The sequence below is a fragment of the Pangasianodon hypophthalmus genome, chromosome 18 (genome assembly GCF_027358585.1).
Source record: "Pangasianodon hypophthalmus isolate fPanHyp1 chromosome 18, fPanHyp1.pri, whole genome shotgun sequence".
In the NCBI taxonomy this organism is placed as follows: Eukaryota; Metazoa; Chordata; class Actinopteri; order Siluriformes; family Pangasiidae; genus Pangasianodon; species Pangasianodon hypophthalmus.
This window is the reverse complement of record NC_069727.1, coordinates 14,939,690-14,957,441: the sequence shown is the minus strand read 5'-3', so window position 1 is coordinate 14,957,441 and position 17,752 is coordinate 14,939,690. Positions and strand designations below refer to the sequence as shown.

Below are 17,752 nucleotides of genomic sequence, written 5' to 3'. Positions count from 1 at the left end.
AAACATCTGTGAAAGAAAGTAGTTTGTCACTTACATTATAACACCTATGAACAGTAATTCCTTCAACAGATTCTCATTTTTCTCCCTCTTGAAGCTAATAAGACAGAAAAAAACACTTATCTTGTTACTGAGAAACCGCAAAGTCCAAGTTTCCTATTTTGGAAAGTTATAGCTTTACCTCTGACTGTCCTCTGAAGTCCTGACACACCTGAGACTCCTTCCAAATAAACATATTCCCAGAGAAAACTTCACCAAATCAATGATTACTTACATTTTTGCAATCTGTTTATGTGAAGCGTCCACCATACAAGTCCCTGTATAAGCTGTTACTATAGAAACAATAATGTATTAGAACAAGTGCATTAATATAAACCTTGCAGTAGGAACTACTGTCAGAGCTGCTGTTATAGAGAATTAATCAACACTCATTCAACAGCGCCGTGGTGAAATAGCAATTAGCTAATCTTAGCTAGTGATATTAGGCTATTGGGGATAGCAGGAAGGCATGGTGTGTTTCAGAATTATATATTCATGTATATTTGTGTGTATTCGTGTATATCCTGGCATTACGAATGTGGATAAAGGGTTAGAGAGGTTTCTAGTGCACTGTAGTAGTTTTTTTGGACAATATAAATCTATATTTTTTGTTCAGAGTATTTGTAATAATAAAGTGTTCTAAAATGAAATGGCATGAAGGTTCTGCTGTGTTAACTTTCACTAGTTACATGTCTGCTTCTGCAATTAAAATTGCTTTCATACTTGTAGCAAAATGCATGACCCACTTATTGGACCTGTTTTTACTATTATGACTGTAGACACTGCAGTTAGACCAAGGTTAATATTTCAATAATTAGACATAAATGCGCTATTCTGCACAATCTACAGTTCTAGGGTTTTTTTTTTTATTCCATAAATATTTCATCCTCTGGAATCTACTAAACCTGATCTCAGATCCTGACTTGACAGCAGTCCCTGGAGTGTTGCCTGTTCCCTGAACATCCTCCTCATCTACTGATGACTAATGCCTCACGAGCCTGATGGCCTATAAACGAGTGTTTGTTTGTTCTTCCACTTGAGTAGGCAAAATGGTAATCATGCAACTGTGCCGAGCAGAGAGTTCATCTTCATGATAAGGAATTAATTCACTCCTTTGTGTGTGTGGGATAAAGCAGTGGCACCATTTCCAGCTAAGTAAAAGCCGAAATGAACAGAAGCGTGAGCAGCATCAGCGTTCAGAATCGAATTCACTTTTTTGGAGATAGTCTTTGAATTATTCTAATGATTTGATTGATCTGAAAGAAGATAAATATGCAGGGCTTCTGAATAGTGTAACAGCAAAAGCTTTCACTCTATCTTAAGGGACTATGCAAGTTTAAATAATGACAGTGCTACAGCCAGCGTGGCAAGGAAGCCAAGAGAGCAGAATTGGCTTTCGTGCTCTCTGGGTGGGAAGGATGGTGTTACTCTCTCACTTGTCAGTCATAGTGACACTTGCCAATCACAGGTGTCTGTGAGCTCATGTAGGCGGAAGAGGGCAGGTATCGCTTTCATCAGAGTGTGTTGCACTTCCCTGTCTGGCTTCATGTGTCTCCAAGGAAGCACATGTTAGGTTTCGCCACTCCCTGGTTGGATCTCAGAAATAAACGTACCAAACTGTACCATTCCTTCTCACTGGGTTTTTACCATTTTTTTCTACCTTTAAAAATAATTTAAGGTACTTAATTGGGCATATTATACCTTAAAGGTACAATGAATGCATCTTCTTAGGTAATAGATACACAGTACAGGTCCAAAGCATGTACCCGTGAAGGTACCGCCCCAGTTACAGTTACAGTACTGTTTGGTACCTTTCTTTCTGACAGTGTAGGAGGGAAAACTAGAGGGTGGGAATTGGCAGATGAGCAATTTGGGTGAAAACGGGGTAAAACTAATTTATAATTTATAATGCCATACTATTGACTTTTTTTTTGTTTCTCCTTTCAAAATCGTCTCAGCCTGGGTACCAAGGTGAGCCGAAATAAAAAGTTGCATTCTTACTTCAAAAACTAAATAAACAAAATCTGAGCGGAATGTAATAGAAATCTGAAGTGAATATAATAGCTGAAATAGCTTTCTGACTACTAAGAAGCTCTGATTGCCTTGAATAAAAGTAAAGAAAGCTCAAGCTCATACAGCACATGACCTTTCATTATGGCACACAGTGATACTGACTTTACATGTTCATGTGAGTAATGTTTACAGTCAGTTCTGAGTGCCTATTGATATTGAAAGCAGCGTAATGTATTTTCATTAACGCAGAGTGAGGCTTGCTTGGCTCATGTACCTCGGGCTTTGTGCAATATTCCATGCCAATGCTTTTATTCACTGAGGCAACTAAAATGACATAGCACCACTTTAGTGATTGAGCACCTCTAGTTATAGGATTCAAGGCACTGTATTACCATCTGAAGTGATCTTATATTTGAGCTGCACACAGAGTTAATCCACAGCGTGTATTTACTGCATCTTGTGCACAAAATGACCACATAACAAGAGGCTTTTTTTTTTTAACGACTCGGCCAGTGAAACACTGTCCTTCTTCAAATTAAAGCCAATATTTTTGCTTGAGTTGAGATTACTACTGAGGCTATGTTTCATAATCATTTGGCTCTGAGGCTTAGTACTCCACTTATCTCCATTTATTACAGTAAGTGCATGACTGTAAACGCTCGTAGACATACAGCATGCCAGAAGCTTGGGTTAGGTTTTATAGACAGTGAAAAACTGATACTTTAGATTCGGTATCTGAGCCAGGCATTTTGGACCTGTAACAATTAAACCCACTAGGTCACATGAACTGGGTTTGATGTTTATTAATCTTAGGAACAGACTAAAAGTTGTATTTCACTTTTTTTCCACCTATACAACAGAGGGAGCTCCACAAAATACATCACACCACCTCATTCTGTGTCCAAATGTCCATCACAGTTGAAGAGAAATGACAGAGAAACAAAATAAGTATGATTATGAAACTTGGCTTTGGTGAGTGTAACCTTAATGTATGTGTTTCATAACATTTCCTTCTGTGCTTTAAAAGGTGGGGCAGCAGCTCTGAAGTCAGAACACATTTTACTATATTTAGTGACATTTTCCTCTTCTCAAGTATTAAAAAAAAAGTAAGTCGGGATGGACAAATCCTAAATTTATTAGCTATCTCACTGGGTAAATCAAAACCCCAGTGAGCTTGCCAAGTCTTACGTTTTGCTAGCCCAGAAGCCTACTTAACTAATCTAACTTCCAATTATGACGGTCTACTTATTTGTTCAAATTTGTTAATACTGATTATGTGAAGAGACAGATTCCTGGGGTGGGGATGATTCTGGCTAGGCGTAGTACTTCTATTAATTGTTGTTCAGCATTCCATTAGCTTCTTGTTGGTGGTTCTTAAAAAAAAGTTTGTAATCTGATTTTATCTAGTGAAAAATAACTTCTACCAATGTCCAGAATCCATCCTTAATTGATGTGTGTAGTGTAGTAGTGGTAGTAGTGTATGTTAGTATAACTATATAACCGTATATAGTATAATCCTCCATGGAACATGATCCAACTTGAATGTCCATCCAATCATCCATCCATCCATCCATCCATTCTCTGTACCGCTTATCCTACACAGGGTTGCGGGGAACCTGGAGCCTTTCCCAGGGGACTTGGGGCACAAGGCAGGGGACCAACCCATCGAGGGGCACCAACTTGAATGTATTACGTATAAACATTCATATTCAGAAAAAAAATGCTTTGTGAAAGTTAATAATTTATTTAACTTTCTTTTGTCAGTTGAGTGGAGAAAAGATACTAGTATCCACTTTCTTAAAATTCTGCTATCTAATCATGGATTACACCGACTAAATAGGATACAACATTTTCCCAAATGAACTGGACTGTTTTCATTAAATTTCTTGTGTAAATGCTCCTGCAGATGATTTACGAATCAATTTGTTTGTATCAAGCATGACAAATGAGGCCCAGTGTGCATGTGTCCTGGGTTGTGGATTTGGAATTAACACTTAATGAAGAGCTGTATTGATTTGGATTTTGAGTTTCAAAATAGCTACATCCAGCTAACCTTCACCAAAATCACTGACTATCTTTATACATGGTCCTTACACAATCCTTGGCTTGGTCAAACTCTTGTGGACTGGTATGTCTGAGAATTACTGTGCTCTCTTTTTGTTGATCCAGCATGTCCAGGACATATAAAAGACTGGCGCGAATGGTGTCTGGTAAGAAGGAGGCCTGCTGTTAACACCTCACCAAAGCACGCTAGTTTGTCTATCTATTTATAAAAGCAGGTTTCACTGCAAAATTTTGAGAAGTTAACGAATGGCGGGGTTTATAGTGGGTCCCAATACCTCTCTTCCTCACACCTCCCCTCCTCTCTCTCTCTCTTGTTCTTTTTTTGTCTCTGCTGTTTTCCACTTGGCTAGCTGACATGCTTACTCATCCAGCAGCCTGGAGGAAGCAGAAAGCTTGGCAGATTATAATGTACGCTAAGCACAGCCCAGGGCGCCTTAGCCACGCTCGCCATGGATGATGCGTACAGTAACAGCAGAGCACAAGTGACAGAGACTGCTCTATTCCAGGAAACAGTGTTATTCGCTCAATCAGCCATTAGACTCAGAGGAAAGGCATCTGAAAAGATTCAGCAGCAGAATTTCCTACAAAACTTATGTTATACCAAAGTCTACTACAAAGAAATATATGTACTAATACTTATGTAGAATGGAAATGGCTGCAGCAATAACTTTAACAATGTTGAGATTATTGACTTTGTAATATATTGTGATTGAATAAGATACTGAGAGGAGCTATTGATTAATAGTGTATTAAAGTCTGGTGTTGTTGCTACACAGTGAGTAGAAATAAGATGTAATCCCAAGGATTTGTGTTTAAGAGTGGATGGTAAGAAAGACTTATTTGTCATTCATATATTTAAATTTTTAAATGTCATAAGTAATTGGTATCTTTTAGAGATGTCCTGACTTACAAGGCCAGTCAAAGACCAAGCTTTTCGAAGGTCACTGTGTCCCTGAGGTAATAGACCTACATATTGTTACTCCAGTATGGGGAACATTAGTTGTATGAATAAAGAGTGGAGTCTTGGACCTTACATACTATAGATCTGTGTATTTTGTTAAGCATTTGAGAGAAAAGCCTTGAGCCAAACAGCATTTGTTGCATTGCTCGATATTTTAGACATATTTCTCAGTTGGTTTGTTATCCAAGATAATATGGCTATACATTTGTGGGTTTATGTAAACAGCACTTTCTTTCAGGTTGAATTTGTAGATTTTTAACCTTATGCCTTCAACATTTTTGGTTTCAAGAAAAAAACTCAAAAGGTTCAGCTTACCAACATTAAATCATTATAAAGGTTGATGTAAAAAAAGAGAAAGTGTTATAATTTTTGACTGAACTAGGGAGCAAATTAATTTGATTTATTGCCATATCAGGACTTACCCCACACAGGAAGGCTGATTAAATTCCTGCTTAATTTATCATACCGGGTTTAAAGAATGACCCACAGTGATATAGGTCACCTGATTCAAGTTTTATCCCTTTTGCAACCCAGAAATAAAATTATCCCCCATGAGATAAAGGCCTTACTGTAAATGGTGAGATAATATAGCAGAAGGAAGTCAACTTTTTTTCTGTGATCCCCCATGAGATAATGGCCTTATAGTAGGCATGTTGCAAAAAAAAAAAAAAAAAAGCTGCTCATCTGCTCAGAGGAGCTCGAGAGTTTCGCTGCTGAGCCGTGAAATGAAAGTAGCAGCTGATGTAGCAGCAAAGCAGCAACAGAAAAGCAGGCCTCCCTGTGCAGGTTGGGGGTGGAAGTTTGTCTGACACTGACGAGTCATGGCTTCCTTTCCAAAGCCTCTGCAATATTTTGCCTGCCTGGATTCTGTGTTGATTGCAATATATATATATATATATATATATATATATATATATATATATATATATATATATATATATATATATATATATATATGTATCAGTATATATATAAAATCAATCAGTGTTATTTTACCTGCAAAAGATTACTACAGTAAGATCAGTAACATCAGGAACTGCTTTCAGGAGCTGTCCATGGTGCTGAAACTTGTTCTCTGCTGTATTGCAATGGTTCTCAAAGTTGGGTCCATGAAGCACAGCCAAAGGGTTGTACACACATTATTAAAGTTATTAAGCCTATAAATAATGTCAATTGGAATCTAATGACAATATTAATAAAAATGGGGTTCCATGTCTGGAAAGTTCAGAAATTGAAAAGAAGAAGAAGGAAAAACCCTGGCTCACAGTTAAATAATATGCCTATCTTTTTTTTTTAAGCTTGTTTGGGAGATATATCTGTACTGAGATGACTAAAGGAGTCCCTGACTGTAAAAGGTTTGAGAATCCCTGATTTATTGAATCTCTAACATACAATGCTCTAGTACCATGGTTCTCAAAGTGGTGCTTCCCAGAGGTCCAATATGTATAGTCAGGGGGTGACACACCATCATAACCCCAGTTATTATATTTATGAGTAAAGAGATCTAAGAAATAGCCAACATAATATTATACACATTTAAATAATAAGCCTAGATTTGAATGAGTTTATTTGATATATAGGTTTATAAAATAAATCTGTAATTTTTTTGCACAGTTAAAGACTGTTAAAAAGTTTGAGAAACCCCTGTTCTAGTAAACTCCTGTGTGTTATAGCATTTATATTCTAAGTTTTGTGTAATTATTCTGGAGAAAGCAGTGTTGAAGGAGGACATACAGTGCTGAATAAACTCTTCCGGTGTTTATTTGTGTCCAGTCAAACGTACATAATTACAGCAGGTGTCTCTTCAACTCTGGAGGCTTTTGTTAGAAAACACTGCTTCGTATCAAGTTCCTATTTGGCCAGCCCGGTGCAGAGGAGCTGATTGGTTCTCATCAGAGCCGGTCTGTTGACGTCACGTCCCTACGGCACATTCTGATTGGCTGGAGCACTCGACCACGCCGACTGGAGGCGGGCGGAAGGCGGAAGTGGGAGGAGTGAGACAGGAGTGTGCAGTGTGCCAGAATAGTACACCTTGTAACTTAGAAAGCAAAATATAGACCCATATACAGACCATGCTGCTTTTTTTAACGGAGCTATGCTTTCTTCAGTGCATCATATGTAACTTCTCATGGCACATTTTACTCAGTTTTGGGAATTATTATTATTATTATTATTATTATTATTATTATTATTAGTGTTGTTGTTGTTATATGATGATGATAATGATGTCATTCCACTCTTCTTTGTTATGTGTCATAAAGGTGTTGATACATATTAAGTAATACATATATCATTCAGATGGAATCATTAATATAAACATTATAATTCTAACATCATATTTCAGTGTTATTCACGTAGCCTAGAATGATATTGCAGTAAAAGATCTTATGAATCTCAGAGTCAATCTCATTGTTCCCAAGACAATGAAAAGACACATAATGTTAAAACATGTTCAGATGTAACAACACCACATAGAAGGAAAAAATGAGAAAGTTTTAGTGACGACATACGGTTGTATAAATAGTGCTCATCCCCCAGAACTGTGATGTAACTGAGTGCTAGTAAAGTTAAGGCACAGTGGTGCATATATTTGCATCTTAATAAGTGAAGGAGGGGGTGGTGTTAATTTCGGTTGGAGGTGGGGAACACTGAGGACAAAAGTGATGAACAGCCCCAAGGACAGTGGGCTGTAGGGAGGGAGGGGGGTCTCCCCGCAAACCTAATCCCGCTCAGAAAGGCCATTGTGTGTCACTTAATGCCCATATTGATGTCTGATGCCTAGCTTATTCACTCAGACCACTTTTGCTTGACGTGTATTAGCTGGTGGAATGATAACGCTACTTAAGCAGATGGAAACCCAAATCAAAATGCACAAAAGGATAAGGCGGTGTATCTTTTCCATGTCAGTGCAGAAAGTAAGTTTTGTTAATCAAAACAGAAATAAATAATACCTCAGTACCTGAAAGGCACAGAAAGGCAAACTTTAAGAATATACTGCAATGTAAACACATCATGAACATGACATGAAAAATGAAATAGTTCCTTATGAGTTGTCCTTGCAACATTATTTATTTTCTGTGGTTCGCCTGGAATGTATGCTAGTGTGTGAGTGTGTGTGTGTGTGTGTGTGTGAGAGTGTGTATGGGGGTGGGGGGGGGGAGTAATTTTTTATGTCCCCACAAAGATAGGAATGTTTGACAGGTTTGACCTTGTGGGGACATTTGGGTGGTCCCTAAATGTCGGTAAACTTCTACACACCAAGATTTTATTTTAAAAAACAAAGAAACAAAAACAGAACAAAAACAAACAAACTAAAAGATCCAAAAGGTTCATAGCATTAATGAACTGCATTAATAATTACAACAATGGACGATCCTTACAAGGATTGTAAGACAAACCTGTGTGTGTGTCTGTGTGTATTTGTGTGTATATGTATATATTGGGGGGGGGTCATGTTTTTTTATGTCCCCACAAAGATAGGAATATTTGACAGGTTTGACCTTGTGGGGACATTTGGGTGGTCCCAATGAGGTAAACTTCTACACACCAAGATTTTCTTAAAAAAAAAAAAAACCAAAGAAACAAAAACAAACAAACTAAAAGATCCCAAAGGTTCATCAAGTGCATTAATAATTCTAGCAGTGTAAGATCCAGACAAACCTGTGTGTATATGTGAGTGTGTGTGTGTGTGTGTGTGTGTGTGTGAGTGTGTGTGTGTGAGACAGAGGAGGGGGGAGAGAGTTCCGCTCTTCTTTCACTGCTCCATCCGGGAACTTCGGAATTAGCATTGACAACCGAAGCGCAACTTTTTTTCCCCAGGCAAAGTGAAATCCAGCCGCGGACTCGGACAAAAATATAGTCCCCCGGATTTCAGTTCTAAATTAGCGAAAGAAAAAACATACCGACAAAACCTATCTCAGGCGAGTTGAAGTTATCTCTGCCGGAGTGTTTGTGTCCGAGTGGCGCCGTGTGTGTGAGAGTGTATATGTGTGTGTGTGTGTGTGTGTGTTTGGAGCACTTTGTGTAGTGGCGTGAAGTGAGCGATGAGTCTTGTTGCCCAGTAAAGAAGCGAGAACTTGCTTTTGGCAGCGCGAGGAGTTCTTCTTTCTTTCCTGCTCTTCATGTCGCTTTTTTACCCCTAAAACACCTCCAGCTCGGTGCAAACAAACTTCTCAACGCGTCGAAAGTGGAAGAAAAGTGATTTTGAAGTCGGAAGATGGAGCTACAAGGCCTTCAAGAGGCGTTGAAAGTGGAAATCCAATGTCATCAGGTACTGAAACATCGCAGTGTGTGTGTCAGTGTGTATTAGTGTGTATTAGTGTTAGTGTGTTAGTTATTCATTCCGCCCTCACTAGCTTTCCTGACCGAGTGTTCAGCTGAATTAAGCGAGTGTAGGATAACATTTTAGTGAAATAAATAAGAAAACAAGTGGTGCTAACATCCCACTTCATGGTGTCTGGTGTCGCTATAAGCATGTAGTTCGACTTGAGGTTGTTAATGTACTTTTTTAGGAGACTTATTTGCTTCAAAACAACAGCCGTTTGGAGTAGTTAGCTCTTATGCTAACTGTTAGTCTAATAATGCGGTGTTTGTGTGTGTGTGTGTGTGTGTGTGTGTGTAGCCAGATCAGCACGAGACTTGAATATTTATGAGGAGCGAGAGTCACTGTGTGTGTGTGTGTGTGTGTGTGTGTGTGTGTGTGTGTGACGCGGCTAACGGCTTTGTTCCTCTCTGACACACTGTAACTTCACACACTTTTTATTTTTGCTTCCTCCATCTTTGTTTCCTTTTCTCCGGTTTAGAAACTAGTTGCACAGATGAAGCGAGAGCTGCAGGTAAAGCTATAAACGTCCACAGCTTTGAGTCGTTGTGTGGATAAAAGAGAGCAGGCAGGAGAGTGTGTGTGTGTGTGTGTGTGTGAGTGTGTGAGTTAAACTTTATCGCCGTTAAAATCTCGCCTTGTTTGCGTTAGCCTTTAGCTCATGTACAGTTTTAAAGCTTGTCCAGTTTAACGGTTTTCTCTCTCTCTCTCTCTCTCTCTCTCTCTGTGTCTCTTTTCGTCCTCAGTGGGACTTTCTTTTCTGGAGAAAAAAAAACAACAAAACATCACGCTAATGTAATATCAGTGTAACTTTTTGCTATTTTTTTTGTCACTGTGTTCAATTGTAGGACGGAGAGCTTAAGAAACAGCTAGAGGAAAGGCAGAGCAGAGTTACAGCCCTAAGCGAAAAACAAGTAAGAAACCCATGATTCCTCTTTTCCTCCATAGTTTTCAGTGATTGTCCTTCATGTCGCGACCAAACTCGGGCATGTGCTGGCGGTTTGTTCAGCCCAGAGCCTGGAGAAGTGTGTCAGAAGTGCCTGTGGTGGTGTGTAGAGAGAGGACAGGCTGGCAGAAGAGAGGTGTCTGAGCTCCTTCAGGTGCTTGAGAGCGAAATTTAGCGTCCATTTTGAGCAGCTCGACATGTTTCTTGTTTCCTACTAGTTTGCTTGAAAGGGCGCTTTTTAAGTCTCAAACACAGACTTTTTGACACACACACATTTCCCCTGAAAGTGTTACAAATCAAACAATGTGTCAAAGATGAAGTTTAGACATCCTAAATGCACTTACTGGATACTTTTATTGTTATTATTGTTATTATTATTGCTGTTATTTCTCCTCCTTGGTCACATGACGACGTGGTAGCGTTTGATTCGAGCTCGACTTTCACTTTTCTTTCTTTCTTTCTTTTTTTTTCTTTACAATTTCATTACAATCAAACAGAGCAGTGAGTCATAAGACATTTATAACCGCGGATTTGTTTTGATGTGGAGCTGTTTTTTTGCTGTCTAGTGGAGCTGTTCGGCCCTGAAAGCAGGAGCTCTGTTTCAGCACCACGAACAGATGCTATGCTATGCTATGCTATGCTAGCTCTTTAACACTAAGTCTCCATCCTCCCTCTGCTTTTAGAAAGTTAACCTTGTCCTTCCTTAACAAGCTGATAAAGTTACACACAAACCTCCAGTCGCACGCGTTTAATGGTGTGTGTGTGAGAGTGTGTGTGAGTGTGTGAGAGTGTGTGTGAAGCGTTTTCTTTCCCCACTAACTTTAATCGATCATGTTTCCTCCGGAATGCAGTTTTTCAGCACTTGGAACAGCGCCTCGTCTTTTTTATTTATTTATTTCTTTCTTTCTCTCCTCCTCCTTCATCCTCTGCAACATTTAATCGTGTTTCAGACACCAAACTCAACCCATCATTAATGAAAAACCCTGGAATCCGTGTGTGTGTGTAGGTTGTAGATGTGTGTGAGGTGTTTTTGGTGGCTGTTTGCAGTCCTGCTTTTCTCCAGCGTTTCAGTTTGATAGTGGAAGCTTCCATTTTGTGAGAGAAGAGGGGAGGAGGAGGTGGTGGTGTTGGTTTTCTTCCTAACATGGAGCAAAAAAAAAAAAAAAAAAGAAAGTCTGCAGCAGAGAGTTTGTCAGTGAGGGGGGATGGGGGTCTCATTCATACCCAACATTACCATTTTGATGGCTTTGATGCTGTTTTTGGAGGAGGAGGAGGAGGAGGAGGAGGGGGAAGGGCGCTAAAGGAAAAGAGAAAGAGAGAGAGAGAGATGGAGAGAAAAGGCGAGTCAGCACAGCGCGAGAGCTTTTATCGGCTCTCCCATTTTTACAACACAGGAAGGAAGTTGTTTTCGACCGTGGAGTGTTACTATGGCTACGTTCTGAAAGTGCACACTACTGCCCTAAGTAGTGTGTCCGTGCTATTGTGCTCTACTGTTTTGACGTACTGTTTAGTACGCTAGCGTGAATGCAGTCATTATTCCCTACCATTATTTTCCTATCGTCTCTAAGAATAGTTACAGACTCTGGAGCATGAAGAGTCAATATCAGATCTCGAGAGTACGTGGAATACTCGTATAAGTGTCATTTTTGTCAAGGTCACGAGTCATTTTACAAGACACTGACTAGTTTGTTCTTTTATTTTTATCTGCTCTATAAGTATTAATTAAGCATAATGACTAGCGTCCTCGGGGTTTTGTACGTTTAGTTAGAACAACATTCTACAGGCTGTGTGAAAAGTCAGGAACCGTCGGGAACACGTCGAGCAAATACGTCAATCCGAATACTTTGAACAAAATCCGCAAAATGATTAAATGATTATATATACACCTGAGAAAATGGGTCGAGGGTAAGAGTGAACAGGTAGGGTAGTGTAAATAATCAACACAAAATGAAGGGTAGTATGTAGTTTTAAAACTCTAAATTAATTCAGAAAGAACTCTGATGTTTATATTCATCAGTTGCTCACAAGTTCCTGGTTACACAACTGCACTTTTCTGACCATGTAGTACAGTTATAGAAGGGAAATTATTTACAATCGCACTATCACTAATCAGATGAGCATGGGTTCCCTTTTGAATTTGGTTTCTCTCAGGTTTCTTCCTCATATCGTCTCAGGAAGTGTTTTCTTGCCACCGTCGCCTCTGGCTCGCTCATTAATGATGAATTTATACATTTAAAATTTATGTCCGGTGTAGTGGTGAAAACATGTTTCAAATTTCCACTTTTGTCCCTTGCTTCTTGGCCACTATGGGAGGTGTTGATGCACTAATCCGACGCGTGCAATGTAGCATGAATAGATCCGGAAAGGCTTGTTGAGGTTCCAAACAATAACTGAAGTTTATTAAACCAAAATTAACTTGAATTGCAACTTAAAACAAACAAACTACTTAAAAGCTAATTGCAGACTTTTTGCACCATCCCATCTTAGCTCCATGCGCGCGGTCGAAAGACTGTATGCTCTCGCACCAGCGCCCCTTTCCTGTCAGGGGTGGCATATCCTTTTAAACATTTTTCCCCTCACACCTATAGAGGGCACACACTCAGAGAAATAAACAACATTAACAATATAGCAGCAAACTAATATTTAAATGAACAGATAGAAAAATTAAATAAGATAGTAAGCATGGCTCCTACATGCGGAGTTTGTATATTTCTGTAAAACCGCTTTGTGACAATGTCTATTGTTAAAAGCGCTATACAAATAAAATTAAATTGAATTTTACTCTCATTGGTTTCTGACTTTTCGAACACTCTGTAAAATATTCTATATATATATATATATATATAAATCCAGAAAAGTAGTTTTACCACAAGTGTGAGTATAAGAAAATACCAAAGGTAGACTTATTATTTTTAAAACTTAATAATGTTTGTCCATCTTTCTCTTTTAGTCTTTAATCTGTTATTCTTCCCCCTTCTTAATCTCTTGTACTTTATTATCATTATTATTATTATTATTATTATTATTGTTATTACTACTACTTCAGCATGATTTTATTTTACTTATTGGCCTTTTTTTTTTTTTTTTAACGATACCTCAATACAGCACTTTTGTGAACGTAAACATTTGTATTTAAATGTGCGATATAAATAGATTTGACTTGCCTTGTCTAAATGCACAGCGATATAGTGGCTCTAAGCATCGCGAACAGACCTGGCATCAATAGTGAAGAAACAACCAGTAAAAATGGACATGAAATATAAATATGCATTAAGTAACATGTTGACTAGTAAATTATGTACTTGTGTATGTAGTATAGTATTATAAAAGAACACTAATATTACTACTTAACACCTACCTATTAAATACTTCACCTTGAAACATTTAGATCAGTGGTGCTTACCCAAACAGTTTGAGAGCGTAACTATTTTACATACAGCAGGTTGCCTTTAATTTCAGATTCACTCCCAAAATGAAATGCAGTCAGCAGAAAAAAGGCTGATTCTCTAAACAACTGCTAATACCTGTGTGTGTGTGTGTGTGTGTGTGTGTACATGTGCATGCAAATGTTCCAGTCTGTTAACTGAAGGGAAAGGACTGCTATATCTGGAGTCATGTAGATGTAGCGTCACTTTTTATAATATTAAAGGGTAATTTCAGAGACTGGAAATCATTTGCTGATTAAATAATAATTCATACGGATTAATTGTTAAGACATTGTGACCCTGACCAGGATAAAGTGGTTCCTGAAGATGAATGAGTGAATGAATAATTGTCAGAATTTCCTGCTTACTTACGTGAGAAGCAAAACTTGTGTTCATGCTTTTCTTTCTGTTTCAAGAGTATATTTTGGCAAACTAGCAACAAATGTAGGTGCATTATGACTTGTCTTTCATGGAGACCTAAGTGCCTGGCACAGTTTCTTGAATAAATATAGACAATCTTCATTTTTTTAATAAAATAAAAAATCAGATATTACAATCAGAGTCAAGGTTCTTATTTCACCTTGTTCATCTCAGCTCAAAACAAGTCACTGATTCATAATTCAGAACCAAAAAGATCCCATTGCCTCTATCTCGTATTTATACTTTCACCTGTGCACACCCACACACCTATTAGGATTGTACGTACTGATCATCACTGAGATGAGGATAAGATTAAATAAGTGTTACAGTTGTGTTGCACTAAGACATAAAAAGGTAGCCTGGAGTCACGGGGAAGCAGCACGATTAAATAGTGAACAGAGCACGAAGGTTAAAATGTGGAATTCTTGCAGTTTGTTGCATCAGAGAAATAAAGTTCCCAGCAGTGTTGAACTCAGATGGATTTCATTCACGTCTTCCCTTCACTTTTTTACTCTTTGGACTACAAGAGTTTGGCTGTGAAGCTGCAACTCGAGTCCCCGTTGAGAATTGCGTTGTGTTTTTGAGTACTGTATTTCAGATTTGGAGCAATGTTATTTTAATTAATAAGAGATGTTGCCTTATATAAATAAGTCTTTACTTGGTAATGCGAGGACAGCTGCTCATATGGTGGTCTTGCTTTTCAAGTTTCACTGTTTGCTTGTATTTTGCACAGTATTTGTTGAGTCACTATTGCAGAACTGAACAAAGCAATCAGGGAATGTGTGTGAGAGCATCGATGGGAAGCGTAGCAAGAAAGTAAAAGACAAATAAAAGCAAATTAGGACAGAGTAGAATAGGGAGGGGGGGCAGTTTAAAGTTTAACGTACAAGATAAACAGGAAATAAAACGCAGTAATGCCGAACATCCTTTCAACACAACTTTGAATTGTAGAAGAGGATTGATTTATAATCTGGTGTCACACAGAAGACAGTGGATTCACTTTTGAGGCTGGTTCTTCTTAAGGTTTCTTTCTCATGGAGTTTTTCCCTTGTTTGTCACCTCTGGCTTGCTCATTAGGATGAAACTGAATTCATGAAAATACACTATATACTGTATATAGGCTATTAAATATCATAGAGATGTGCATTCAAGGGAATGCACAAACACAGCAGTTGGTGTATATGTTTTTGCATAAAAGCAATTCAGCATCCTGTCAACAGTCATTTGTGTAGATCACATGATCTAAGTGGAAGGCGGCCTGGTGCACGCAAGCACGTGATTGGCTGCTCTGACAGATTTGGTCAGATTTGGGTCCAGGGGTGAGCAGGGTTGAATCCTAGTATTAGGGACCAATATTAGTGACGTTGGTTCCTCTTGCCAAATCCAGACTACAGCAATCAAACGTGGCTGATTGTGGCCGTTTTGCACAATACTGTGTTAACTCATGAGGCTGTGTCTGAGGGCTTCAGCCTCTAAAGCAATCCAGTGACAATATTAGGGACGTTTAGATACTCATAGTCACCATATTATTGTTAAAATGAGGTGGTAATTATATTATTTGTCAGCATTTTTTTTCATCTTTGCTTTTCATCAGGCTTTGGTCATGGATTTAACACAGACCTCAGAATAAGATAATTTACTAAATTTCCACTTCTAGTTCAACTCTTTCAAATTCAGATAAGAGGCAGGGCGTTTTGGAAGGCTGTTCCTAGGTTAGTAGTTTGGGGAGGGGCGGATTGGAGCGAGCACGGAGAATAATATGGTCCCCAGTCCTGTGGGAGCTGAGAGTCCCTTCCAGATGCTGTATGTGAGTGGCAGCTTGGGCTGGGTGAAAGGTTACAGGAATCAGGCAGCGTCGGCAAACACTAACGCGTCTCTCTCAAGCTACCTTTTCAGAGTAGGGATGGAGGAGGTGTTTGGGGGTCTGAGACAAAGTTTACTGTTTGGTCTAGTGGCCTGTTTAATTGAGTAGAAGCATGTTATTATGACAGCGTTATGCTTACAATGGTGAGAAACAGAAAAATCTGGACATCTTTAGTACATCCTAGATATAACAGCATTTTAAATGTACTGTGAAGAATTGTTATTAGAGCTCAATAGCTTGTTTTGCTGTTCTGATCTGTCAGTGTAAATTTGGCTAGATAATTGGATGCTGTACAAGTTAGAGAGACTCGCAGCAAAAAAGTGCCCTTTTAAACTCCGTCCTTGTCTGTCTTCATCTGCTGTAATGGAATTATGGGTGGAAGTGGTCCACTACATGTAGACACTATGTAATAAAATAATTCTGTGGTTCACAAAATGTCAGGATGCTACACTTTGCAATGAACTTTCTCTTTTTCAACCCTAAAACACCTCATTAGAAGGCATTTGTATTTTTCTTCATGTTAGAGCCGTGTCAGAGGTCTTTCTGGAGTATGGATGTTAAAGCCACAACACCATCCTCTCAGCCTCATGTTTTGAACACAAATGCACAGAATCTGCATCTGAATTATGCTTTCTATACATACTATGAACTGCAGCTTAATTATTGATGGCCTTAGACAGTCTTTCTTCGTGTTTTGGACTCTGGAGCAAAAGAAAGCTGATACAATGCATGATTCATCATAAGAGTGTGTATGCTAGAAAACTCCAAAGCAAGTAAACACGTGTGAATGTGTGTTGCATTGTGAGTCCACATCTGCAGCTTTTCAAAGGTTAGTAAGTTGCCTTGAACAGCACAAGAAGTTTTTACAAGCACATGAATGTTCAAGAGTTTCATTAAAACACAAGCAAGCGAAAGCTCAGGCCTGGTTTAATCTCAGACGAATGTGTGTGTTAGGCTTGGGGATTTAGATATGAGTTTGAATCCGTGCTGAGGGAGGCATGAACCAGTAAAGGGCATCCAAATGTCACCCTGAGAGATGTAGTGTGGTGGATGGTGGAAGGCTCTTCCTGAACTCTCCCAGGTCTATAAATCTGAGTGCTTTTTGTTCCCAAGCACTCCCGGCCATGCCGATCCCATTTTTGTCTGCCGTTTTTTCTTTAATCACTGTGCTGGGAAGGCCATGTGAAACAGTTCCTGAGCTTAATTAAGAGAGCCGTGTGAGAGCTTTGCCATTACTACTTCCAGAGAGGAAGAGAGAGAGAGAGAGAGAGAGAGAGAGAGAAATAGAGAAAGGGAGGGTTGGATGCTAGATGGAAGGGTGGTGTTATGTTTCTGTCCAACATTGTCCTCTGCTTTCTTCACGCGCTGTAGGCTACAAATCTGTCCATATTGGTACATTAGAAAGCAGCAGTCATTAGCAGGGCTATAAAGACACTTTCAGGATGTCTTCAGTGCCACAGAAAGGTCACTGCAGTCACAAAACGAAAGACACATACACAGAGTTTTGGCAGAGATGTTGCCAGAACCTGATGTGTTGAAGAGCTGTGTTTTTCTCGGTTTTAAGGAGCTAATTATGGAACAGTGTCGTAAACACGTTGCGAAGCACCTGTTCTTACCACAGTGTTCTTTTTCTAATGACGACAGATCTGCTCTCTTCTTTTCCTCTCTGAGCTGCCAAGCGCCTGGTTATTATTGTGCAGCA

The 17,752-nt window shown here is 39.0% G+C and overlaps 1 protein-coding gene across 5 annotated transcripts in view; it reads left to right on the top strand.

The window, feature by feature from the left end:
* The first annotated feature begins 8,816 nt into the window (after positions 1 to 8,816).
* phf21b (PHD finger protein 21B) overlaps positions 8,817 to 17,752 on the top strand; it is a 69,244-nt gene continuing 60,308 nt past the window's right edge. Inside the window, exons 1-2 of one of the 5 annotated variants that reach the window (XM_053241637.1) lie at positions 8,817 to 9,344; positions 10,244 to 10,309. In XM_053241637.1, coding sequence (XP_053097612.1) covers positions 9,291 to 9,344; positions 10,244 to 10,309 — 120 coding nt within the window. In that variant the 5' untranslated portion in view covers positions 8,817 to 9,290. Of the gene's footprint in view, positions 9,345 to 9,406; positions 9,910 to 10,243; positions 10,310 to 17,752 lie in introns of those variants that run through there. The other 4 variants (XM_026922955.3, XM_053241638.1, XM_026922957.3 and 1 more) reach the window with 4 other exon arrangements.